Genomic DNA, 27,983 nt, shown 5'->3' on the forward strand with positions numbered 1-27,983 from the left:
GATCTTCATGATTTGAGGAAAATGAAATTTAGTCGATCCATACCCCTTATAATAAGAATTTAGTCTATTTAGCTCGATAAAATTATAGAAAATAGTCACTATAGAGACTATTTACCATTTTTGTCAAACCAAACTATAAACAAAAGTTTTATCAAACTATTGAGGCTAAACTCTTAATTTCTTGAGACCATATGAACTAAATTTGCAACCTAATTAATTTTTTAAATATAAATTATATTTGTAAATAAATTAATAATGGTTTAGTGTAAATAAAACGTTAATAAATATAAAGCGTCAAACACAATCAAACACTTTTTTCTAAATTAGAGTGTAATTTTTGAATATAAAATACAAATTTTTGTTATAGATTATCTTCCAAAACAAGATATATTTTCTTTAATTTTGTGGTTATTTTATTGTATTTGTATAATATTTTGATTAAAGAAAGAGAAAAGGAAAAAAGGAAAAAGAAAAAAGAGGGAAAAGAAAAAGAAGCCAATAGACTAATTTGCCATCGAAATCAGGAAAAGGAAAAAAAGAAATAAAAAAAGAAGGGATGATTGATGATGCGGAAGTGGAGTGATTTTATAATTACTAATTAAATTAGTTGTTAGCTGAGTGAAAGAGAAATGGGAGAAAAGTTAAAATGAGGAAGAGAGCTGAAATACACAATAAACAATGGCGACGAGCGTCGTGTAATTCACTCACTCGGACTTTCGGAGAACTAAAACTCACAGGCGCAGGAGCCGACTTGAATCCGCACACAACACTTTGGATTTGATTGATTGATTGATTGTTTGTTTGATTCAGGTGCAAAAGAGCGGTTCTGTTCCAGCTAAAGTTGAAGCTTAGCTGAGTTCGACTCTCTCCTTTCTCTGTCATCTTCATTTCTCTTTTATTTATTCGAAGAAATCATCAAAACCCCATCACTTCAACATTTGTGAATCATTGCGTGACAGATAGAGAATTGGGTTTTAAGTTACATAGATCATCTTTCTTCTGCCCCCACTGGGTTAGGGTTTTCTTTTGGGTTTCACTTTTAACTCCATACGTTCTTCTTTCTCTCACGACTGCTTCCGAGTTGTTTAAATGTCCGAAAGAGGGCGGTGTCTGACCTACGACCCAATTCTGCTGCTGAATTTAACGCCAAACTGAAACCACATAGCCATTCTGGTTCGGATCAGTCGTGTTTCGGTTGTTTTCAGCTGAATTTGAGCTAGAATTAGAAGATGGAAAATGGGTTTGACGGGAGATCATTGGCTGAAAAATTCTCTGAGTTGGGAGTCAGTGCTACTCCAGCAGAGCAGTCTAACTCCCACAATCACGGTAACAACAGCGATAGCAACTTGTTTCAGGTTTTGAAAGCTGTGGAAGCAGCTGAGGCTACTATTAAGCAACAGGTGCTACGAATTTTCATTCCTCCATCTCATTTTTTGTCCCTCAGCTTAAAAAACCAATGCTATTCGTCCGATGATTTCATCACTAAATTTAGTAACTACCCACTTCACTATTGCTTGATCCCAACATCATACTTCTTCCACGCTTTCTTTCTAAAATTTATTTCATGTTTTCTATTTTTGCACAATGCATACTGTCAATTGATCATTACTTTCTTCATTGAGATCGTGGTTGGAATGAAGGCTCGAATCTTTTCCTTTCCTGTTCACCTTTTTTTCTGTACGTTGAGATACGGGGACTCGCAATCTGATATGGACTCACCAAACAACCTCCTCCTAGGTGTATTTAAATACTCTTGGATGGAGGAAAATACTCTTAGGTTATTCTGGGCTATGATTTTACTAGATAGTTTCTACAGAAAAAGCTGTGTATGTCATAGAAAGCTTCTATGTAGTTCAATGTTACATGCTGATATGAGTGTATTTAAATACTCCCAGGTGGAGGAAAATAATCGACTGAGGATTGAACTCCAGAAAAAGATTCAGGAACTTGAGAAATATGTAAGTACTACAAGTTGAGTCTACACAAATTTTGTGTTTCCTTTACGCCCTGCAATATGTTTTTGCCTTCTTTTGCAGTTGTTTAGTTTAAATTGATTGTGGTTGACTTTTGCACATTTCTCTAATTATTTTCTTATCTTGCATTCAGTTCGGATGGTATACAGTATTTATTTCGGTTATACTGGAACTTGTTGTGAATTTTTATTCTTGATTCCTAAATATATTTTGTTCATACACCGATTCAGAAATATGAAATCAGAAATTCCTTTTATAAAACAAGAATTTGTTATATGGATAACGTTAAGAGCATACCCTCAAAGCCTTTTTTTTCTTTGCCTTTAGTGTAAATTAACTCTTGTAGGGTTCATATTTTTTTTAAAGGAGACAGACTCTTTATTAAGATTCAAAAACTCAAAGTACAAGAGATATATACTAAGGGATCGTTTGGGGTAAAGATTATCTAGGACTATAATAACCACCTCTTGCTACAGTAAATATTATTAAAAGGTCTCTAATTAGCTATAGTAAATACTATTTCAAAACTCCCAATTTTCTACAGTATTTACTATTTGACATTCATCATTTTTTTTATTTTTTGCTATAATGTTTACTATTTCCTTCTTAAACTAAAAAAATCTACACCCAAACACAAATTATTATAACCCAATCTAAAATAATCTACATCTCAAATACAAACTATTCTAATTAAACTATAATAACCTAGGACTATAATAACTCACTCCTTGCCCCAAACACCCCCTAGGAGTACAAATAGAGAGACCTAGGGATTATGAGACGCACCCGGAAATCTCAAATAGGTTGACACCCCCATAGCGTTCTTATCATGTCCAAACAGAAAACTAATAGAAAATTGAAATGCATAACATGCATAATACAAAGAAATACATTAGAGAAAACACAGGATTGATACACAAAAAGCCAAAAATCTTGCTAGGTGAAAGCCAGCCAATTCAGATACAAATCTTGAATAGAATGTGCGCTAAACTCCTTGTTTAAAGTGCACCAAGCTGCTGCATTTCTTTTTGCAATGTCCATTCGATATGACAACCCATGAACTTATCATGGAATACCCTTTTATTTCGTTTGAACCATATTTCTGCAAGCAGTGATTTGGACAAATTAGTCCAAAGTAGCCATGGCCTCTTTTTCAAGAATGGGCTAAAAAACGATCTGCCTTACATTGAAGCTGAATTTTCTGCAAACAAATAAAGAGAGAAAACTGCCCCAACACTTAGGTGGAGAAAAACAGATGCAGTAAATTTTCTTCTTCATGGAGGCAAAGAAGGCAAGCAGAGGGCAGAAGACAACTATTTGCGAGCTTCCTTTACATTTAGGTTAAAAGATTCTTCATAAACCCAAGCGATTTCAAATATTGAGAACTTCCACCAGCCATTAGAAAAATAGGGATAGGAAAAGAACAAATGCTGCAAATATTCTCCTTCTTGCTCGCACAGTGGGCCTCTTGAGGGTGAAAGGGAGCTGTTTGGTAATTTTCTTTGCATGACTGAAGAGCAGTTTAGAAGTCCAAAAATCATAACCCATATAAGGATGTTCACTCTTCTTGGACATTTAGATTTCCACAAAGCTTTATAGAGGTCTCTATCCAAAGGAGATGAAGCCAAAAGATGTCTTGTGAGAGATTTGGCTGAAAAATTGCCAGAAGCTTCTAAAGACCATAGCCTTCTATCAATAAAGATCGGTCCGATCGCTTTGAGTATGCCCGTTTAAATGCTTCATCATGGTGCTCCATGGTCTTGTTTTCTTGCTCGGGATATGATGATTGACACTATGGAGGTGTCAACCTAGCTGAGATGTTCGGTTGCGCCTCCTTATCCCTCTAGGATTCCCTTAATTACGACTTCTTTATTGCTCTCTTTGTATAACTTTCTTGTACTTTGAGTTCTTATTAATAAAGAAGTTTTGTCTTGGTTTAAAAAAAAAGCATGCTTGAACTTTCTTTTAGATCGGAATAAGATGTACAGTAAAAACCAGACCAAACTTGCAAGGACTTGGTCAATCATCACCTTTATGGGTAGGCACTTAACACTGAAAGTGACAACGGAAAATAACACAAATTTACGTGGAAACCCTAGCACAGGGAGAAAAACCATGGTAGAGTTTTCTTATTGTTTTCTCTTTTTCAACAAAATAGTACAAGAGGGGAAACTAAATATGCAACAAGAGCCTAATTAAAAAAGGAAAGAATAATTAGGATAATGCAAATTACGAAACTACCTTGGGTTTTCAACATGCAATAAGCCCATAATTTGAGTTCTTTAAACTTTTTCTCCAGCATTTTAAGCAGTCTTGGATGTGATAGTGCATTGAAAGTCCTGGAATTAAAGGGATCTAGGAGCTAGAAAAGAAAAATGGTAGTTAGGAAGCAGACAAACAAGATCACCCCGGTTTTGGTTTTGTTACAAGTATCAAAAAGTAAAGTTTTATTCCAAATTCTTCAATTCCTTGTGGAGATCTTTTGCTCTTTTGATGCTTATGAGCCATTTGTAAAAGATTTATGGATCACATTTGAATATTGACTGTATGACATAAAGAAATGGTGTATTTAACTGGAACTTATTTCTTTATCAAAGTTCATTTTGGAGGCTTGATCTTTTGAAGGTAATTAAGTTTGGCAAGATGATTTCCAGCAGTCAGTATGACTTGCAAAAGAAGAAGATGTTTAGCTGTTTAACATAAAGTAATTTTCTGGAACTTTTGAAAGTTCCAAGAAATCTTGAAGGTTAAAGAAGTGAGTGAATTTCAGATTCCTTTGGGGCTTTAGTCACAGTGAAAAGAAAGGGTTATAATTGATCAAAGATAGTGGCCGTTGGCTCTCATTGGAATTTTTTTGAGTTATTTTCTTCCTCTGAATAAAAGTTGTGAAAACTCTATGGGATTACAGAAGTCTACGTCTAATTGTTAATCTATGTTTGGAAATTGGTTTTTGGACACCGTTTGTCCCCTTCAGTCTGCACCTATGCTTTGCCGCTAGTGACTCCTTACAACACATGGTTTTGATTGCTTTTTCTCAACTGGTTTGTATTGTTGTCAGAATTGTGCTTGGGTAGATTTCAAAGATATTTTCAAAGCAAGCTTCTTAGCATAAGACCCCAGTGGAGTCACCACATTTCAGCCTCCTCGTGGTGTTCTTTCTCCACGGATCTCGAGTTTTTCTCAGTGCAAGTTTTATGCCTATTCGGTCGTCTTCTCTTTAGAAGGATGTTTAGTCTATTTTAGTCTCGTCTTTGTATTTGTACTTCTTTTGTTTTTGTTTTGACTTTGGACATTACTCCTTTGTTATGGGTTTTAGCTTGGTTGGATATGATGGGGTGCTATGGGGTTGTTAATCTAATTGAGATGTCCAGGTGCACCTTCTGATCCATGGTTACATGCACATTGTATAATTCTCTTGTATCATGAACTTTTGTCTTATTATTATTATATTAATATTAATAAAGAGGTTGCCTCCTTTTCAAGAAAAGAAAAAAAGAGGACCAAACTGAGCTGTTGGAGTTGCATCCAAGTTTATTTGTGAAGGCAAAACTTGAAAAGACCAGACTCTTCATGTGTCCTTGTCTTATTGAACATGCAAGATAAGGTGCAAAGACTTCATTTCCTTGTTTATCTTGACCTAAGTGTGGTCCACTAGTTATGACTATATCTTTCATCTTGGGAGATCAGATCTTAGGAAATGTCAAGTGGATGCAGATTAGAAGTTGGAAATAAACCCCACAATTCATCTGCACGTGTTAGTTCCTTTCCACCAATGATAGTAAAAGAAGACCAAACTTCTTAATGCTTCCATATTCTATATTTTCTTGTGAGGCACCCTTCAACCATACAGATTTTTGTTTGCATATTCGAATTCATATGTATCGTCATGGTTGTTACGTAAGGCTGAACATCATATTGCAAAGGACTTCGTTGTAAAATGTGAGAAACATCCATATCTGCGCATCACTTGATTCTCGTAATTATTGCCAGTCGATAATGGTGCAATATGAATGTCTTGAACGTCTGGTGTGGTAGAAGAAGTTCTTCGTTTGAGTCATGGTTTGAGAGTCTTTTGGTATTTTCTTTCCAAAATTTATTGCAAATTACTCATCTAGACATGTGTTTAATCTGGAGTGTTTCTATCTTCTCTTCTATTATTTGAAATCTTGGTCTAATATTGTTTTTCTCTTCTTGTATTGGCAAGCTTTTGATAGCTTTATGTTTTTTATTCTCTTTTGTAATTTTATTATTTTAATGACCTTCGTTAAAGAAAAGGTCTCTTTTTGTTCACGTACATCAATTTGTTAGAGGAGTGAAGCATTAAGTTAAAGTTTTTAGGTCATTTCCTTTTTCGAGAAGATTTTTGTTTGTCTTTTTTCAAGAGCTGCCTTTTTTTCTCTAATTCCATGGAAGTGTTAATGGTCATTCATCCAAAAATGTCTATGTTGTCATTCTTATATCAATGAAGAGTGAGCCTCTTATCTTCATCCCTCTTAATAGTATTTGTATCTTTCAGCATTAGTCTTTTTCATTATATCGATGAAGAGTGAGCCTCTTATCTTCATCCCTCTACTAGTAGATGAAGTGTTCAACATGGGACCTCACACACTTGAGTGCCATGGGCTTTGTAATATGGCCATTCCTTCTAGGACGAAGAAAAATGAGCAGTCAGAGAAACAAAAGAAAAGCATCAAAGGGATGTGGAATTTGGAGTGCTTGATCTCTTGGAAGAAAAAGGCTCCATCCATCCTTCAAGAGGGTTCATTGTCGGCTTGGTACTAGCTCTGCTATCCTTCTATGGCTTTCCACTCCTCTATATTGTCAGAGATTTTTGCGTCTGTGGTTCTGCTTTGGCTTGGTTTTGTTTCACTTTAAGGGATGTGCTTTGGTTTGATGTCCCTTGGATTGTTTCATTGTTTGGTCTCTCCATTTCTTGGGTTTCTTGCAACGGAAATCCATTTTTTTACATCTTTATGTTTTCATCACCTTTTTGTCATCTCCTTCGCCTTTGGTATCATTGTATTCTTCTATAGATAGGGTTGCTCTGTTGGTTAATTTTGAATGTTGGGTTATTGTTGTAATCTTTGTAGTATTGTTAGACCTTCCATCATACTACAGTACAGCAGGAGAAACAAAGGAAAGTCGCACGTGTGAATAAGCTTAGTTGTAATGTGCTGTAGGTTGTTGGTTAGTAAGTCGGTGAGGGATTGTATAAATAGGAGTTTACTTGGGGCGAAGGGTAGTTAAGTTTTGAGAGAGAAATTGTCTTGGCTTGTTACTTCTTGAGTGATAGAAGAACAAGAGTGTCCTAAACATTGAACTGAGTTTTACTCAATTCAATTACATTGTATTCATTCCTATCATACATCAATAAAATCAAAATTACTATTCTATCAAGTTCGGGTTCTATCAAGTATCTTTGGATATTTCTTTTATCAATGAAATAGTTTCTTATCCAAAATAATAATAATAGTAGTAGTAATAGTAAAAATAATAAGGTGACTATAGTCATCGCATATACCCGTTTAGGGGAATTTTATCCAATACCTGGCAGCTTCTGGTTTGAGTTTCCTAAAAATTTCTACGCTGATTGTCAATTACAAGTGCTGCTGGTTGAGATGCCTGGGTGCTCTTGATACATGGTTTACATGCTCACTGTATAACTCTCTTGTAATATGAGCTTTTCTCTCGTTATTAATAAATTAATAAAGAGGTTGTTCCTTTTCAAAAAAAAAAAAAAAAAGAAGAAAAAAAGAAAAATTATAAGTGCGGTTTGTTTTCAACTTAGGCTCTTATAAAAATAATTTGGAATTCGATGGCTCGCCCAGTTAGCTTTATATGCCATGCAGGTACTTGAAAATTTTCTTCTTACACATCCACTTGCACTTGACCTTTTCCTATCTTTTTTTGATAGGGAATGAGAAACCATTTTATTTATGTACAAATTCACTTGATAGCTTTTGGTTTAGCTATGGAAGATTCTGTCTTTTAGAGGAAAATTATTTGTAGCATCCACGATAAAGAGCCTTTTGATTGGTTCATGATGGGAAAGTTCGGAAATAGTCTAAGGAGCCCATGGATTAGCATCTCAAGGGTGTGGAGGTCGGTGGAATTTTTAGCATTAACTAAACTTGGCAATGGTAGTAAAACTAGTTTGTGGTCAGACATTTGGGTTGGAACCTCTCTTCTTAAAGTTCTTTTTACCTTACTCTACAGAATAGCGTTACTTCCCCATGTCTCAGTTGCAGACCATTTGGGATTTTGCTACCCTCTCTTGGTCCCTATCAAATGAAGAAGCTTAAAAGATGCTGAAATTGTTGAATTTGAATCATTCTCTCCCTTCTCTCATCTGAAAAAGTTCTTGATTTAGAAGACCACAAGGTTTGGTCAATTGACCCCAAGGCAGTTTTACTGTTAAATCTCTCTCGGCGCATTTGCATTCAGCCCCCTAATGGATAATCGTTATTTAAAGCCTTATGGAAGTCATCCAGCCCCCAAGAGTTAATATTCTGATTTGGGTCATTATTTTTGGGTCCCTCAACAGTGCTGATATCCTCCAAAAGAAGGCCCCCAACAAGTGCCTTCTACCCTCAGTTTGCCCTCTCTGTTTGAAAGCAAAGAGACTTCATCCCATCTTCTCCTCTTTTAGCTGGATGAGATTCTTCTCCACTTTCAACATTGTTTGGTTTTTTGATGGCTTTCTTTGCTCCTCGATTCTCCAGCTTCTAGAGGGTCCTCTGCTCCCCAAGAAGCCAAGACTATTATGGTCAGATTTGCTAAAAGCTATCCTTTCCGAACTGTGGTTTGAAAGAAATTAGAGAATCTTTCACGACAAAGAAAAGCCGTGCTCAGAAGTCCTCTTTGCAGAACGAAGTGCAGCAGCTTGGGTTTCCTTAAACAAGGAGTTTGGGCTTACTCTATTCAAGATATTTATCTCAATTGGGTAGCTTTCCTCTCTCATCCAGCCCATTAATCTTTGTCCTGTATTGGATCCTCAGCTGTAGCTTTTTATTTCTGTCTCTTCATCAATTTTTAGTTTTTCCCAGTCTCAGCCTGTGTACTTTTGCTGGACTTGTATATGTTGTATTATTTATTTTCTTTGTTTTGATTAGTCTAATATTTGGGATATGATGTTTTGCTGCTAAGGGGGTGTCAACCTAGTTGAGATATTCAAGTGCACCTTCTGATCCCCTAGCTTTTTGCTCTATGCTTCTTTATTATTCTCAATGTGTATAGCTCTTGTACTTTGAGATTTTATCATTAATAAAGAAGTTTGTCTTCTTTTCAGAAAAAATTCACTTAATTGTTAGGTTTGGTGTTACGAGTGTCCCTTTTCGAGATATTGAGCTTGCTCTCTGTTATTTGTTCATCGACAATATACTGTTCAGTTTTATCTAATTATTTTTTTGACACTTATCATTTTTTCGTTGAAATGCGGCAGAAGGTTGGTGAGCCTTTGGCTCAAAGGTTTCATTCCACCAACCAATGGAATGAGAGTGACCACCATGGATCTAATGGGGGTCATCAATCAGATAATTCAGTTGATAACGAAAGACAGAGATTTAAGAATAGCATTTCTGTTGTTGATTCACACGGAACACTAGTTCTCCATCAAGATGTTGAGCAAAAAGATGAAGTTTCCATGCGAGTTGATACAGAATCTCGCTTTGAGGACAGCAAGTCGGACAGGATGGTGAATGCTCTTCCCGGTGTTCAGCCTCAAGTCGATAATGCTGGTTGCTCTCAGTTCTCTTCACCATCTACAACATCTTTCTCTGCTAGCAGGTAAGTAAAGAAGGGTGTTATTCATCCTTACTTGTGAAAGGCTATGGTGTTATTTGTTTGAATAAATATAGGCTATGAAAACTATTTTTTGACTTTTCAGGTTTACAATGGATGTAGAATATGATCCACGGATTAAATTGTCTGGACATGGCATAATGCCAAAGGCTGAAGGAAATAATCCCAACAGCCTCTGGAAGCAGGTACATCTCTTTGTTCTATTTTCCTTTTTCCACATATATGAGGAAGCCACTTTGACCTATGTTTCGTATTTAGGACCTTGTTGTTAAAGTTCAGGAGCATGAAGATGAAATTGTGCAGTTACGCAAGCATCTTGCTGATTATTCAATTAAGGTAAAATGAGTTGTATGTGTATCTTTGCTCCTTGCTTAGATGAATCTGATTTTATTTTTATATCCATTTGTGTTAGGAATTAGGATTTCTTTTACTTGGAGTAGCTGATAATTCTTATTGTAACAGGAAGCACAAATACGAAATGAAAAGTATGTCCTGGAAAAACGTATTGCCTATATGCGTTTGGTAAGCAGGTTTTTCTTCTTCTTTCCACTTTTTTTTTTTTTTTTGGTATTTAGTGTCAATTGTCTTCCCTAAACTTTCTTAATTTTCATTTCCATTCTGATTGGTGCTCTGCTGTTGGGCCTTTTTCTTCTTCTTCGCTTTCCTTTTATTTTATTTATCTTTTTATTTTTACTTTTTGGTGTTCGTTAATCAGGCCTTTGATCAACAACAACAAGATCTAGTTGATGCTGCTTCTAAAGCTCTCTCATACAGACAAGACATAATTGAGGAAAACATTCGTCTTACATATGCATTGCAGGTTCTTTTGATGTGCCCATTTCTGACATGGCTTCTGGTGTTTTTAAAATGCTCAGTTTTGTTGGCATTAACTAGTTTGATAATAATCCAGTAACTATTAAGATGTGAGTTGCATTTTATTCCCTAATGTGATCTCTAATGAACTCCGTGTTTCTAATCTGGTTCTATTAGGAAGCACAACAAGAGAGAACGACATTTGTATCATCTCTACTGCCTCTTCTTGCAGAATATTCTCTGCAGCCTCCTGTTCCTGATGCGCAGTCCATCATCAGCAATGTCAAGGTGAGGCTTTAAATCTGTGGATTTGAATGAATCACCGTAGTACTTTACAAGTTCACGGGAGGACTATAATAATGGTGTGGATCATTGAAGGAATCCCCCTTGAGTCCGAATGTTTTGGATAACTTTTACTTGGAGACAATTGAGGGATTCCGTCGATCTTTATTATGATTTTAAAGTGTCTAATACAAGAGATTAACCCTCCATTTGTAGAGTATTTACTTCAAACTGTGTTTTTAAAATACTAAAAGAGCCGTTTGTCTTCCGGTTTTTTTGGTACCTATGTGTTCTCTGTTTGTTTCTTTCGGACATGATGATGATGTTAGCCGTTAAGGGGATGTCAACCTAGTTGAGATATCCGGGTGCAGCTCCTGATCCTCTATTTTTAGGCTTCTCTTATTCTGATTGTATAATTCTCTTGTACTTTGAATTTTATATTAATAAAGAAGCTTGTCTCGAGTTTTTTTAAAAAAAAACTAAAAAAGAAACTAAGAAGATTAAATCAAGAATTTTACCAGCTATACTGGGGTAATTCCTTCACAAAAATTGCCATCGAGTTCAAGATAGCAGAAGGTAGATTAAGTAACTAATCATCCTTCACTGATGAGTTATCAATGGTTGTACTCCAACTAAATGACTTTCGAAGCTTATCAACATGCCAAGAAAGTGAATCAATTTGTCTCAATACTTGATGTCCATGCCAAAGGTCTTGTGTCAAGTATGCAAACTATACCTAGCAACACCAACAACCAAACAAAACAAAAAAGGGAACCGAAAGCTTAAGAAAACACCGTGATATCGAGAGTTATTCGATATATAGTGGGTTATGTATTTGCAAGGATGAGTAAACGATTCTTCACTTTACCGTGTACTGTGTTCATTACGAGTGATTCTCAAAGAGAAGGCTCCCTCGCTTTCATACATTATTGTCTAAACTTTTCCTACCTCCTAGCTTTTGCCCCCAAAAACCCTCACAAATCCCTTCCCTCCAAACATACCATACTCCATGCACAATCTACTGGCAACCCAGGATAAGTGTTTTCCTAACCACTGCCTAATTTACCCCTTCTAGAATGACGATGTAGTAGGATTAGAGTATATTGGTCTAATCTTTAATTGTTGTAGCCTAAATGATAAAAGGAGAATAAATCTCCAATAATAAAATCAAAGTTCCTTCTATGAATCAAAAGTTATTAAATAAAGAAGACAATCCAGAATTAGAAAGCTCATTAATCCTTATCCCAATCCTAATCCTAATAAACCAAGGAAACCAATCCTAATCCTAATAAACCAAGAAAATTAATCCTAATCCGAATCAAGGATTGGACAAAGATACCCTAATCCTACTATGTCAAATAATTCTTCCTAAACCCTAATAATAATAAGAGAGACTAACACTCATCTCGGAGCTTTTGTGGGCAAGTTGTCAGCTTACTTTGGGTTCCTTTTGACATTGTTTTAATTACTTTGTACCTAGTTTACTTTCTAGATTTCATTTGTGGTTTCAGTTTAGAGGAGATTTTGATTAGCTCGTTGTTATTGTTGAGTTTGATTCAGTTATTATTTGTATCTGTTTTAGCCCTTTTGCTTTCTATATAGTTCTCTTATACTTTGAGCGTTAATCTCTCTTATTATAATTATTAATAAAGAGGCTTGTTTCTGTTTCAAAAAAAATAATATGTCAAATAAGTCTTCATTGGAGGTGTCACATTTTTCATACCCGTGAGCCTATCATTTCTTCCCAGTCACCCATTGAGGATAGTACTATGCTTTTTTATTTAATTGAAGAAAACTTTTCACGTTTCTTGGTTTTGATATTACCAATATTAGCTCCATCAAAGACTTCAAGCCCTTCTGGTAGCCATAGAGTTTTCTCTTCATAAGGTACATTTTTATTCATGAGGTCGTTCACTTGTTGAAAGATCCCATGTTCATTTTCCTCCCTCTCGGGGTGATGGCTTTGACGTAAATCTGGATTTACCCTAAGTAGTGTGGGATCTCTTGTGTAACCAATGGTGTGGGAATTCAAAACCTCCTTTCTTAATGCTTTTAAGTTTTTATCTCTCCCTCTCTTCAGTGCCTAGCAAATTTTCATCTCTTATTGAAGCATGTGGTCTTGAATAACCAAAATTCCATCAACTCCTCAAGGATTAGTTTTTTTAATCAAGTTACCAGTGAGCTCTTTTTTGGTCTTGGCATTCTCTTTTTCCATTTTGAGTTTTGTGGGCTTTCCTTCTTGGAGCTTCTTGGTTGAATTGTTAGATCTTTTTGGAGGACGATTTTAGCTTTTTCTTGTTTTCGGTTCTTATTGGTTTTTATCTTCAGCTGTTGTGGTTGCTGTTCCAGTTTTTTTGGAGCTGAACTTTGGTTCACTCGGTTATTTTTGTTTCTTGTTTGTTCCCTGGCCTTTTGTTTATAATTGTTTTAAGATTTTGTCTTTTTTTTTTTTTCGAAAATGAAACAAACTTCTTTATTAATATAAAACTTAGAGTAGAAGAGTATGAGAATAATAGATCCCCAAAAATATTTGGAGGATCAGGAGGCGCACTCAGACTACTAAACTAGATTGACATCCATTAGCCCCATTATCATTTCCCATAGATCATCCATTAGACATAAAATTTTTGAGAAATAACAAAAAACAGTACAGAACAGCCAAGAGAAACAAATTCTGGCTGATAGAAATCATGACTGAAGCTAAAAAAAATCAGTAAAAGACCCAACATTATTAAACCCTATTACTAAACAAAAACATTCAAAATCTTCAACTGGAGAAAGCAACCCACTGGTAGATCTTATGTTCCGAAGCTTGCAGAGGAAACCGCAACTATAAGGCTGGTTGGGAGATGAAGACAGCCCAATTTAGACATCGATCTTGGATGGAATAGTCCTTAAACTCCTTATTTTAAAGAACACCAGGCTGCTTCATTCCATTTTTCAGTATCTAAAATAACTGACCACTTCCTTGTCGTGGAAGATCCGTTGATTACGCTCCTACCAAATTTCTGTAAGTAGGGCTTTAGACATGTTTTCCCAAATTAAGAGCGGTTTCTTTGCCAAAGTCGGACCCTTCAATTTATTTACCTTTTCACTCCCTTTGGAGTTTACATCCTTTCAGTATTTCCCCTTTCATTGTATTAATGAGATGCTGTTTCTTGTTAAAAGAAATAGTAACAATAATAAATGGAAATGTAATTCTATGGAGTTCATACATTCTTGCAGATTCTATTTAAGCACTTGCAGGAGAAGCTTCTTCTCACTGAGGTACTGAGAATTTATTAGATTAATGGTAGCAAGGGAAACTGTAATTTGATCATTCATTCTCTTTACTTCTCTTTATCGTTCTTGCATCTTACTCGGCGTTGATAGACAAAATTGAAGGAGTCTCAATATCAATTGACACCTTGGCGCTCTGATGCAAGCCACTCAAGTTTTGCTCCACAGTCACCCTTCCATTCTATTGGTGCAACCTTGACAGCTTCAGTATGCTCACATCTTTCTTTTATACCGCCTTTCTGAATTAATTTATATTTCTTAATTTTCTAAATCTTATGCCAGACCAAAAATGGCCTTGAACTGGTTCCTCAACCTTCATACTGGAATGGGAAAATGCCAGTTTCTTCTTCTGATGCTCAGACCACAGCTGATTGGGATCTCTCAACTCATCATCAGATTGGTTTAGGTGTTGGTGTTGGAAAGAATTTGGAACCAGATGATTTGGGGAGGTATTCACATCATGCAAGCAGGTGAGCGTGGTCACATGAAGACTGCTACTGAACTGAATACAATAACAACCATCTCCATTGTTGGTGCGTTCTGCTTTTATTGCATATATTTTGTTGCATGCCAAATGTGTTAGTGTTGTTCAGAGATGAATGTTGATTTACAACATCACTTTTATCTCATCAATGACATATAACTTTATTATGTTTGGAACTCCTCACATCATCTTTTCTCGATTTTAATAATTTTCTCAAGAGTGGTGATAGTAGCCTAAGTAGCCTCAAGGAGTAATCCTCCAAGAATCAAGATTGTGAGTCTTAGAACCAATGTTTTTTAAAGCTCAAGGTGCAATAAAGCACAGTCACTTCTGGGCCTTAAGCGCAAGATGCAAAGAAAAGAAAGCATGATTGAAGTGGAAATATGAAAAAAAAGACCTCTGAACACAAGAAAATTTACATTTAGGTTGAATAATTTGACTTTTCTTAATTAATAAAGAAGGAAATCCTAACTATTTCTATTTGTTTACAAGGATGAAAAAGCACAAAGACGTGGGGCTTTGAGCCTTGGAGCTTCACAAAAGGCGCGTGAGCCTCACCTTAAGATGAGGTGCCCGACTTGTGCCTTGAGCCTAGGCACGGGAGGGGTTTCTAAACACTGCTTAGAATGATAATATGTTTCATACAAGAGGAGAAGACTCCTATTTATAGTGTCTATTACAAGTAGGGGTAAAAGAGGAATTAACCTAGAAATCCAGTTAATCCCATTCTTTCACATCACTCTATCCCTCTGAAAAGAAAACTCGTCAAGTTTTGAAAAGAAAAAAATGAAACTAGCGAGGAATACATTAAATTCATTCTACAGTATATGGCCAAACCATTGTCTTTCATCTTAAACGACAATATTAAGATCAAAGAGGTAAATCCAAAATAAATTTCATCAAGCTAGAAGATGAATCACCAAAAAATCAACTGCTGAAGATAACCTCTAAAAAATCACGTTTCTTTATCATTCATTTTAAGTTCTTCGATGTTTTGGTGATTGGTTAATAGCCCCTCAATGGTCATTCCACACAGGTCATTCATCTCAACTCAACTGGCAAGCCTTTATGTTAAGTCATTTCAAGTCTAGCAAAGGAGAGTTAGGAAAGGGCCCTATTTTTCCCCAGTTTAGATTTGTCTTTTAGTCTTCTATTCATGAAAGGATTCTGATGTAAAGGTCCTATGTTTTCGACCACTTTTATTAGCTCACTGTCATTTCACTTATCTTTGTTTTTGGAAATAATGAGGATGCTAAGGAGGTGTCAACCTAGATGAGATGTCCGGGTGCGTCTACTGATCTCTAGTTTTTTAATTGCTCATTGTATAATCCTCTTGTACTTTGAGCACTGACTCATTTTTTTTTAATAAATGAGGTCGTTTCCTTTTCAAGAAAAGATTAATAACCCCTCAATAATCGGTTTAACCCTAGAGTGCACAAGCTACATTAAACATATATTGAAAACCACATCAATGATCGGATATTAAGATTGCTACTGATATAGGAGGAATAGGGTTGTGCACTGTAGGCTCTCCTACAAATATTCAATTATTAGGAGGAGCCTTTTTCAGTAGATCAAATCGGGGAAGCTTTTGATATTCTTTTTTTAAAGGAGTGTGGGAAAACAGTGTGTTAAAGTTACAAGTTGAGTGTTTCCTCCTTAATCTTCTTCTAAGATACCACCCGAATTTTCTTCAATTGTGGAAGCATGTGATCTTCAATTGTGTAAAGTGGGCTAAGATAGTTCAGAATGATCTTTTGCTTGTTGTTTCGGTTGTAGAGTCTTTTGGATTGAAACCCATTGGATAATGATACATGGAAATGGAAAATGGGGAGCTTCGATATATTTACGTTGAAATCAATGATCCATAATGTTGCTTGGTGTGGTGATGGTGGCATCACTACCATTTACAAGTGTATCTGGAAAGGCTCCATTCCAAAGAAAGTCCGATTCTTCCTTTGGGAAGTTTGTCATGGAGTTATTAACATTGCTGATGGTCTTATTAAGCATGCACCTTGGATGATTGATGCTCCTATTTGGTGTGTCGTATGCCATCATAGTGGGGAAACTATTAGGCATTTTCAGGTTTTATGTGAATTTGCACAATCCTTTTGGAAGATGATTCTCACATATTTCAATTACCATATAGTCTTCCCAATCGGCCATCTCACTCTTATGAACATGCTCGTTTATCATCTACTCATTCAAAAACAAAAAAGAGTCATCTGGTGCTTCATCATCAAAGCCTTCTTTTGGTTCATTTGGAACAAACAAAACCATTATACTTTCAAAGATAAGGAATTCTCCCATCAAAAAGCAAAAGAATATTGAGGAATTCGACTTTACCCACTTCTTTGATTGTACCTACACTTTCATGATTACAACCTTCTCTAATTTCACAATGGAATAGTATTATGTAATCGCTTGTAGCATATATGTGTTAGTGATATATAATCAAATTCACTTTAACCCACTAGCTTTAGCTTTTAGATCAATTGAACTTCACTCGCAAGATATCTTAAATCGCCAATTGACTCAAAAGCTTTAGCTAATGGTTAAGGGTAAATTAATATAATATCTAACATTCTCTCTCACTTGTGGGCTTGAAATATGAAGACAGGCGCAACGAGTGGAAATTAACATTAACTAGGGAGAAAATAGTTTGATACCATCTTAAATCACTGATTCAACTTAAAAGCTTAAGTTGGTGGGTGAAGACAAATTTAATATAATATCTAACACTCCCCTTACTTGTGGGCATCATGAAGAAGACCCTAATCGAGGAGGAAACAATATTGCAGGGACTTGAACCCTGAACATCCGGAAGCAACTTGCTTTGGTACTGTCTTTAACCATCCATTGACCCATGAGCTTAAGCTAATGGGTAAGGATAAATTAATATAATTTCTAACAATGTTTCTTTCTGTAATTTTATTCCATCAATGATTATTCCTATGTTTCTCATAATATAAAAAAGAAACTGCACTTTCAAGGAATATCTCTTTTCAAAGATAGTCGAAGGCTGCTGTTTTATCTTTTGGACCCTATTCTTTTGGTCCATTACATAGTCTTGCAAACATCCCTGTTCTCTGTACTGTGTGCAAATTCTAAGCTTAGTTGGCATTTTGTTCTTTTGTTTAACCTTTGGTTTGCAAGAGTCCAGCGGTTTTTATACAGGACAAGTCTCTTCTTTGGATTGCACACTTTTAGATTGGGTTCAAGCCTTTTCATGTTCGATATCTATTAATTTTATTTCTCATGCTTAGTCATTTTCTTTTGTATATTTGTTTTGGCATATTTATTTCTCTTGCTCAGTCATTTTCTTATCTGACATACCTCTTGGAAGGGTGTCCACTTTAGAAAGAAACTAAACTTTTCATTGAAATGATAAAACAAGACTAATGCTTACGATTCGAGGAAAAGGGAACAAAACTATTTTGAAAGCTTAGTTTTTTCTTAAATCACCTGTTCAACCAAAAGTTTAAGCTTGTGGTTGAAGGTAAATTTAATTGTATATCACTAACACTCTCACTCACTCGTGGGCTTGAACTATTTGAAAGACCCAACAAGTGGAAATCAATTTTAATTGTGGAGAAAACAACAATGCAAGGGCTTAAACACATGGCCTCCCTGAACCACCTGCTCCAATACCATCTTAAATCATCAATTCAACCAAAAACTTAAGCGAGTGGTTGAAGGAAAATTTAATTATACATCAATGACACTTTTCAAAGGTTTCTTTTAAACTCTAGTAAGCAGGGCTCCTCTCATAATCAATATGAAATCCCCCCTCTCGTCAATCCTGGCAGAGTCATGCCTTCGAAAGGAGAAAGTAATCCTATGGCTACAAATCGTCAGTCCCCCCCACACAAAAAAAAAAAAAAAAAAACACACTAGGCTTTCAACAATTCCCACTCTTTTGATAATTTTAGAGATGTGTTTCTTATACCTGCTTTTAGTGGGAGGGACTACCACTCGGTCGGGACATCTGATAGAATTGTAAGTTGAAGGGACTAAACCAGATGTGAGGTTAGAAGTAGTGGTTAATGCTGCTTTCATGCATGATATGGAAGGAAATTGCTTGAATCCAAAGTATCTTCTTACATTATTCTTTTGGTTGATTAAAGAAATAGTATTCTTTTGATTGATACTGTTCAAATGTCTTTATTTGACGTCTGGTTTTTAAAAATTCTAAGAATGTATTGTAGTGTACGTTATTTTAAGTCTTATTTTTCATGAAAGCACATTTAATGATGCCTACCTTCATTTGTCTTCAGTACTCCAAGTCTCCAATCTTGTAAATCTTTTTATCTTCGCCCCAGAGAAAATGTTCTCCTTTTCAACTGTGTTGAGATTGTTATAGCATGGGAGTAGTTCTTCTTAACCTATTATATTGTTCACTTATATGGGAAGTTGTGGAGTCCTTGGAGATGCCTTTAGGGAGAAATCAATTAGATGAATAATATTTTGATGTTCTGAGGGGATTGTTGGTAATGTTGTTAGGTATAGTGCTGCTCTAAACAAGCTATTAGTTTCAACATACTGTTCTTGGGTTGGTAAGGGTGCTGGTATATAAAATAGGAAGAAGTTGAGAGCATGTAAATATTACGGAGAAAGATGAAACCTTTTAAATGCTTGAATCAAGTTAAAGTATAACAAGTCGACTTCTTTGAATCTTTTCCGGAATTTGTATTACCGCCCAACACTTAGCAGCTAATTATGTGTTGATGAACATTGTTGTACACTTTGTTGCTATTAATAACACTTTTTTATTGCTTATGTTCCTAATGATGTTCTTAGCACTTCCTCCAGAACTTACTTCTAGTTCTGATACTCTACTTGGTTCAAACAGTGAAGGAACAAACAAACAGGTGACATTCCGTGAACCTGTAAGCAATAGTGAGATCGATGACCAGGACGTGGTCCACCAAACAGAGAGAGAACCTATCACCAACTGGAGTTCTGGGCAATCCCCTCCTCCTGCCACTTTTGATGAGCCAAGCTCTTCTCATTCTCCAATTCTGCCTCCGGTCCTTGAAGAACCTTCACCTTCATTTTCTGAAGGCAACATAAGTTTCTGTTTCTTATATAAAAAAATATCTTTGTTGTTAGTATGTCAGTAGTAATTCATATTGAACGGGTTCACTTTTTGTTTCAGATGATGATCCATTACCTGCTATTGAGGCCCTTCAAATATCTGGCGAAGCTTTTCCAGGACAAGATCTCCAAGCATGTGGATACTCAATTAATGGAACAACTAGCTGTAATTTTGAGGTCCATTCTTATGATTTCAATTTTCTACCATTTTTTAATCTGTTTTTGCTCTTGGTAACTGGAAGTTTGATGATCACTGTTTACACTAAAAGCAAAAAGGTACTTGTGTTAGTTGCTCAGATTGATTACACTAAAAATTTAGTTTCCTCCTAAAATCTCTATGTATTAAAAATGTTATATTCAAATTTTGAATCCAACCAGTCAGTATCCCAGTGGTCTAGCCAAAAGACAAAATTAGTTTTACCCTGTCTCTTTACCCATGTATGACATTTTAGAATATGCTCCCAGATGTTCTTCTGTTAATTTTAATTGAGGAATGCCAAAACCCTTAAAATTCATGAGGCTTCAAACTTCAAAAGATTATTGCTGACTACTTAACTATCGTTTTGTAAGTAATGGTCCTTCTCAAAATGCAGTGGGTACGCCATTTGGAAGATGGATCTGTAAATTACATTGAAGGTATCTCTTCGCTGTATGTTACATTTTGTACCTTACCAACAACTCCTCTTAAATAAATCTTATGATGCTTTAAATAATAATAATAACAGGGGCGAAGCAACCAAACTATCGAGTTACTGCAGATGACGTTGACACCTATCTGGCTATTGAAGTACAGCCTTTGGATAACAGAAGGCGCAAGGTGCTGTATCTTTCTTTCTTTCTTTCTTTTTTTTTTTTGGGAAAGGAAATAGTGCTTTAGCATTGGTATACTGAAGAGAGACTAATTCTACCAAAATACTAGATACCAAATAACAAATAACAAGATACATAAATTATACTAAAGAAATGAAAGCATTCCAATTCCAATTGGAGCAACTGTCCTGAATGGAATAATCAGGAAAAACTTCTGATTGAGAGCGCCATGATGAAACAAGTATATGAGGAGAGCCCAATTGATCTGACTAAGTTAAGGCTTTATCATGAAGAACCCTCGGATTATGCTCGAACCAGACCTCTAGTAACAAAGGCTTAGCTTTATTGGGCCATAGAATCTAAGATTTAGAAGATAATAATGGGCCAACCAAGATTTGATTGTACTCTCCCGAAAGGAGTTGCCAAAGACCCAATATAGATTAAAATATGAAAATAGACGCCACCTACCGGAGAGTGAGAATGAACAATAAAAAATCAAGTGTTGTAAATCTTCACCTCTGCTAAACATAATGGACAAATTAGAGGGGAAAAGTTAGTGAGACTGAAGTTGATGTTGCAAGGTGACCGAGCAGTTTAGTGAGCTAAAAATCATTATGCATACTGAGATGTTAATGCGCTTAGGACTCTTTGTTTTTCCACAAAACCTGAAAGACCTCATTTTCAAGAGGCGGTGCAGCAATCAAAGCTTGGATAATGATTTAACTGAAGAAATTTCTAATCATTGCATTAAAAACACAAATTGCGAAAATACATTGTCCAATCCACATTCACGTGCCTTTACAACTCCTGGTTTGAGCAGACACATGGATGCCAGTTCTTGAGTTTATTCTATGGGTATGAAGGAACTTCAATTTCTATGTTGTGATAGGATCCAGAACAAGTCAGCAATTGTGGGTGGGGACCTAAAGATCTTTTCTGTTCCTTTAGAAAATTCATAATATGAATTTATTGTTAACACAAAATGTGATTTTTAAAGCAACAGACATTTCAGTTCAGTCTGATCTGAATGGAACCAAACCGTATTTCGTTTGCATACCCTAAGCCGATGTGAGAGATGAGTTGGAGTCTACCTACTATTTGCCCTTTGTTTTTATTTTAAACGGAAATAACTCTTTTCATTGAATTGCTGAAAATAAGCTAATGCTCAAAATACAAGATACCAGATAAAATATCAAGAACAATACCAACCAAAGCAAACACAAAGGATAGATGTTCAGTTAAAGTGCAAATACAAACACAATAAAAGAATTAAGCTGGAAAACAAGGTGTTGCAGGTCTTAGAAAAAAATAGAAAAACAATGGTGTCGCAATTTAAGCATGGGTCTTGAATGGAAAAATAGTACTGTTGGTAATAAGGGGCTAGATGTGCGTTTATAGCCCCAAGGGTATTTTGTAATTTATTGTACCCTAGTTTTATTTCCTTATTTGTTAGGGTTTATTGTTGCCTTTATATCTTATTCTTTCTTGTATTCCTTTGATTGTTAGAAAATACTAAGAAAAGTTTCTACCCTGGATTTTTTCTCCTTGTACTAGAGGTTTCCATGTATACCTTGTGTTTTTCTCTTCTTCCTTTGTTTCAATATTGTATAAAAGTGTAGTAACGATGAAACCTTGGCCTTCATTTACGAAAATCAACCAATGGAAAACCCTACTATGGAGTCTTTGGCCGCTGACGATAGCTATCGTTGCCAGTGACTAATACCTCTGACGCTACCCTCGGACCCTTATAGTCCACCGTTGTCATTGACCGCTCAAACTTCGGTTTTCCCTTTTCTTTCGATTGGGCTTCAGCAACATGCTTGAACACAAGACCGCCCGTGACCACCTGCTTTGATACCATTTTAAATTGTCAATTGACCCAAAAGCTTAAACTAGTGGGTGAGGACAGATTTAATATAATATCTAATGGTGAGGCTAGCTCGAATGACTTTAACAAGCTAGAGAGTTATGATCCCTCTCTTAACATTCCCATTGCCTTGAGAAAGGGTGCTAGGTCCTGTATGAAGCACTCTATGTGTAATTATATGCCTTACAGTAATCTATTGCTTAAGTTTAGGGTTTAGGGTTAAGTTCATGGCGTCTACTGCAATTCTTGATATTGCAACAATACCAAAGAACATACATGAAGCTATGGAAAGTTCTAAGTCGAAGACTGCTGTTATGGAAGAAATGGGAGCACTTGAGAAGAATAAGACATGAGATCTTTGCACTCTTCCTAAAGAGCACAAGATAGTGGGATGCAAATGTGTCTTCACTCTGTAATACAAATCATATGAAACTTTCGACAGGTACGAGGTCAGACTTGTTTGAAAAGGATTTACTTGAACTTATGGGGTAGATTATTTAGAAACTTTTTCTCTTATCGCAAAGTTAAACGTAGTCGGGGTTTTTCTATCTGTTGCAGTCAATAAAAGGTGGCCTCTCCCACCCACCTTTTAGATTTTGATTAACACAACATAGTCCCAAATCTTTCATTCCCTGAGAAGTAAAAACTTCCGACTAGATCGTCCTTAAGACAAATGTGATGGGAAGAAGTGACATTTGGAAGTGTTGCTAACTTAACATTTAGGTTTTGACATAACAAAGCTTGCAGAGTCTTTTTGCACTTAGGCCCATTGGATACGATTGGTAATGATTCGATTATGGTGCCACAAATTCGCAAACTGATCCTAAGTAATCGTTATTGTTCATTGGATTCCGGAGGAACTACTTCGTTAGGTAATCTCTTGAGTGAGCGTCATATCTTTCTCTTTCCCAAGGAAAATAATGAGGCATATTAATCTGTTTTCTGTTCTTGGTCCATACATGTCCCAACTTGTCTTCTTCTCTTGAAGAGATAGAATCACAGTTTCGTCAATGCTTTCATTCATAGTGAGTTTTATCAACTTGATGTAAAAAATGCTTTCCTAAATGGTGATTTGGAAGAAGTATACATGAGTCCTCCTTCGTTTTTTAAAGTTCAATTAGACCACCAAATTTGTAATCTTTGAAAATCTCTTTATGGTTTGAAATAATTTCCAGGGCATTGTTCAACAGATTTACCACCTTTGTTAAATCTCAAGGCTTCTCTCAAGGACATTCTGATCATACACTGTTTACAAAGAGGTTTGAATATGGGAAAATTACTGGGTTGATTGTGTATGTTGATGTTATGTCCTGTCAGGAGATGATAGTGTTGAGATTACTAGAATGAAAAAGAAGATGGGTGACAGGTTTGAAATCAAAGACCTAAGGAATCCAAAGTACTGCCTTGGGATGGAGGTGGCAAGATCGAGGGAAGGAATCTCTGTTTCACGAAGTACACTCTTAACTTGTTAAAGGAAACAACTATGACCGGATACAAGCCTACTGAATTAAATGTGAAACTGTGAAATTTTGTTGACAAAGTTCCTTTTGATAAAGGGAAGTATAAATGCTTGGTGGGAATATTGATTTATCAATCCCACACTTAACCAAATATCTCCTATGCTGCTAGCATTGTTAGTCAGTTTATGCAGGCACCCTACAAAAGACATATGGAAGCTGCGAGTCACATTATGAGATACTTGAAAACTACTCCAAGTAAAGGCACGATGTTACGGAGAACTGATAGAGAATGTATTGAGGCTTATACCGACTCTGATTGGATATGGTCAATTACTGACAAAATATTCACTTCAGGATACTGTACCTTTGTGTGGGGTAATCTTGTCAATTGGAGGACTAAGAAGCAGGGAATTGTTGCTAGGAGTAGTACTGAAGCCAAATGCAGAACTATGAGAATTCGTGAAAAGATCTGGCTGTAGAAAGTTAGAAAGTTTTGTCTGATCTTCATTAGGACTGTGAGTTACAAATGAAGCTCTTCTTTAATAATAAAGTTGCTATAAGCATAGCCAATAACCCAGTTCAAAATGATAAAACAAAACATGTGGAGATTGACAAACATTTTATAATGGAGAAACTTAACAATGGTAGTATCTATTTCCGTACATCCCATCCGGTCAACAAATTGCTGATGTTCTCACGAAAGGATTAATCAGGCAGAGTTTTTGACTCTTGTGCTAGCAAGTTGCAATTGATACTTATGCTCCAACTCGAGGGGGAGTGTTGAAAACAAGGGACTAATTGTATGTTTGTAGCTCCAAGGATATCTTTGTAATATATTGTACCTTAGTTTTATTTCCTTATTTTTTAGCGCTGATTGTAGCCCATATATATTCTTTTCCCTTGTATTCTTTTGATTATTAGTGTGTTTTCTTCTTCCTTTGTTTCTTTTTATAGGAAACAACGTTTCCTTTGTTTTCAATAAATACTATTTAGTGTTTACCCTTTGTTGTATTTAAGTTTTCATTCTTTGCCGTTGCAGGGAGAGCTGGTAAAGGTTTTTGCCAATGACCACCGAAAGATTACTTGTGGTAAGTTTGTTGGTGGACAAATTTTAGATCTGGATATATTCTATGATTTATATTTTTATTTTTACAAACCATTCCCCCCATTCACTTCGGAAAGAAAACCAACCACAAGCCTTAGGGAGAAAGAAAAGAGCATGCTGAAACCGTTCCAGAGATCTTAGCAAGCCTTAGGGAGAAAGAAAAGGAGAAGAGGTGATTGATGAATGACAAAAAAAACACAAAGCATGTGATGCCTGCAAGTTATGAGAACATATTTTATTTATAACCACTTAGTCCTGACTTATCTAATAATGGCTATTATGCCGTCATCCACGGTTAAATCATTAGTCATCCCAAGAGCTGATAGCTTGTGTATCGATACTTCAATACTCCCCCTTACTTGTGGTCTTAGAAATTTGTGGAAGATCAAAACAAGTGAAAAATTATATTAATTGGAGAGGAAATGACATTATTGAGGTTCAAACCCAAGACCTCTTATGTGGTTTGAAGACAAGACCTCCTATGTTGAAACCATGTTAAATCGTGAATCAACTTCAGAGGTTCAATACTTATTTCTCTGTTTCCTGTAAAACAAAAAGATTATTATATCAATACTTCTACACTGCTACTATTACTCCTAAGCATAAGTCAATTATATTGTTTCCTCTGTTTCTTCTAAAAAGAAAATAAAAATTAGAGTCTCTTCTAGACTTCTGGAAGCTTTCAGTTATTTTCCAGCATGTGCTTGTTCAAATTAAAAAGTTTCTTTTTGAAGAAAAATCTTTTTGATTATTGGTTGTTCTGTAAGTATGTACATATAGAAACAGAACATTTCATTGATGTGTAACTTTCTGTATTTTCTTTAATCCTTTCTATCATTAAATTTGTCTCTTTTCTATTTTCCCCTTTTTTGCCACTATTAAATTTGATTTGATTCGTGTAAATGATCGTAACTCATAAGTTTCCTTTTCATACCAATTACTGTAACTTACAATTCCTTTTGTCTCTACAGATCCCGAAATGCAGAACCAGATAGAAAAGACTCTTTATAGTGGTCATGCGTCATATAAAGTATCCATGTCGGTATGACTCAAATGATAAAAATTTAGTGGACATGATTTTATTTACCGTTCTTGCTTGTCTTATTTGTATTTGTAGATAAATGTCTTATGAGAGGACATTATTTTATTTACCGTACATGCTTGTCTTATTTGTGTTTGTAGATAAATGTCCGATCATGCATCTGGCCTCGAATAATAGATTCTTTACCGATCTGATCAGTTTCTTACTTTTATTCCATTACAGGCTGGATATCTTGGTATATGGGAAGCGGCTACACTGTCCATCAAAAGGGAAGGATACAGTATAAAATGTAGTGGGTCTAGTGGTGATGTCATCACAGAAAAGTTTTCTTCGAATACAATTGTAGGGTCTCTGTAGTTTCTTCTCTTTTTCATATACCATAAAGAAAAACTAAGCCATCTTTAGTTATCAAAAACTTATCTGATGAAGTAATTCTGTATCACTGTATAAAGGCATCTTATAGATTACAGTAAGAGAATTGGTGGAATGGTAGTATGCCAGTATAGCAGTTGTCATGCAGGATCAGTGAACCATCATTCCCCTACCTTTATTATTTGCATTTTGATGGAACTTAGAAGTTACATTTGTGTTGTAACGCCCTGAGTTTAGAAAGGGGACTCACATTCACATGAGAGGGATCTTGAGGACATGGAAACATAGTTAAGAAAGATTAAAAAAAAATGAAAGTTACTATCTACATCAACAAGGTCAACCTTCCTTTTCGGTGACTCAATCATTGGAATTTCATAATTAAGCATGCTTAGCTTGAACCATCTTATGTTGGATGACGTCTTGGGAATTTTCCTAGAATGCATGTGAGTCCGAACAAAACATACTAAAAGGACACGTGTTGGTTTGTGGAGGCAACTTTCCCTTTAAAAGCCTTCGGGACAAGAAAGAATGACATGCCGAGTCGTAGGAGATACAGGAGAATGTCAGGGCTATTAGTTGCCAAATCCGAATTCCGAATCGTAATCCGAATTTTGGACCTAGGGTGTTACACATATTCTTCACTGTAATCTCTTGACTGAGAGTTTTCAGCCGTGAACTTCAATTTATTAAATTTTAGCTTTTACGATCTAGAAATTTTGATTTTATTACTTTTCAAATGGGTGGGTTTCCTGCCTCTTGATAGGGTTATTTTATCCCTTTTACTTCTTTGGAGTTACTTTTAGTCCATACATTTTCTATTGATCTTAAAAGAATGTACTTCTTTCACATTGGTTATTCTTTCCCTTGTAAGCGTTATGTATTTTCATCTTGGTAGGTTTCTATTCCATTTGGAAACCCTTCGGACTTTACAATAACTGGTTCTAACAATGTTGAGCATCAATTGCGAGTGGACAACAATTCTGCGGATATTAGCTGGTAAGTAAGGAATGGTAATGTAGTTTCTCACAAGTTAATTGGTGTCTTTGTTTCCAGAACCCCCACCCCCTACATGAGGAAAAAAAATGAAAAGGATAGGAAAAGAATTTGCATCACTGCTTAAGGAACAAATCTCAAATTGGCAAGTTTCTTTAGAAATGGAATCTTGCACATGCTATTTTCATTATCGTTATATCGTATACGTGCAACTGCACATATATGCATTCTTCTTGTAAGAAATGTAAACTGACATGTAGCACAAATACACAAATCCTAAGGACCTTATATTTGTGATTGTCTTGATATTAGATGCAAAGTTTTGATGCTTGCAAAGGGAAAAATTAATTGTGCATCATATAGTTGCCCGCAGTTCTTGATGCAAGAGCCTGGGAAAGGCGTGCAGACTAGAATATATGGGACAATGGGACCTTTTCAACTAAGTTGATTCTGAGAATAGTTATAATTTTCTTGTGTTCCTTTGTACCTGCATACTACATATAGAACACAGAAGACCCAATACCTCTTGGTGTGTTTTTTTGTTGGGAAAAGGAGGAATATATTATAAGGGTGTGTTTGGAGTGGGGTTTTAGGGGGAAAAGAATT

At 35.8% G+C, this 27,983-nt stretch overlaps 1 protein-coding gene across 2 annotated transcripts in view; it reads left to right on the forward strand.

The window, feature by feature from the left end:
- The first annotated feature begins 603 nt into the window (after positions 1–603).
- Positions 604–27,983, forward strand: part of LOC103499606 (uncharacterized) — a 36,065-nt gene continuing 8,685 nt past the window's right edge. Inside the window, exons 1-19 of one of the 2 annotated variants that reach the window (XM_017047135.2) lie at positions 604–1,400; positions 1,896–1,958; positions 9,418–9,758; positions 9,859–9,958; positions 10,032–10,109; positions 10,236–10,295; positions 10,489–10,593; positions 10,764–10,874; positions 14,094–14,135; positions 14,241–14,354; positions 14,430–14,617; positions 19,484–19,695; positions 19,790–19,905; positions 20,322–20,364; positions 20,454–20,545; positions 24,905–24,953; positions 25,942–26,012; positions 26,235–26,354; positions 27,280–27,380. In XM_017047135.2, the coding sequence (XP_016902624.2) occupies positions 1,230–1,400; positions 1,896–1,958; positions 9,418–9,758; positions 9,859–9,958; positions 10,032–10,109; positions 10,236–10,295; positions 10,489–10,593; positions 10,764–10,874; positions 14,094–14,135; positions 14,241–14,354; positions 14,430–14,617; positions 19,484–19,695; positions 19,790–19,905; positions 20,322–20,364; positions 20,454–20,545; positions 24,905–24,953; positions 25,942–26,012; positions 26,235–26,354; positions 27,280–27,380 (2,177 nt within the window). In that variant the 5' untranslated portion in view covers positions 604–1,229. Of the gene's footprint in view, positions 1,401–1,895; positions 1,959–9,414; positions 9,759–9,858; positions 9,959–10,031; positions 10,110–10,235; positions 10,296–10,488; positions 10,594–10,763; positions 10,875–14,093; positions 14,136–14,240; positions 14,355–14,429; positions 14,618–19,483; positions 19,696–19,789; positions 19,906–20,321; positions 20,365–20,453; positions 20,546–24,904; positions 24,954–25,941; positions 26,013–26,234; positions 26,355–27,279; positions 27,381–27,983 lie in introns of both variants that reach the window. The other variant, XM_008462632.3, reaches the window with a different exon arrangement.

Source organism: Cucumis melo, chromosome 11 (genome assembly GCF_025177605.1).
Source record: "Cucumis melo cultivar AY chromosome 11, USDA_Cmelo_AY_1.0, whole genome shotgun sequence".
Classification (NCBI taxonomy): Eukaryota; Viridiplantae; Streptophyta; class Magnoliopsida; order Cucurbitales; family Cucurbitaceae; genus Cucumis; species Cucumis melo.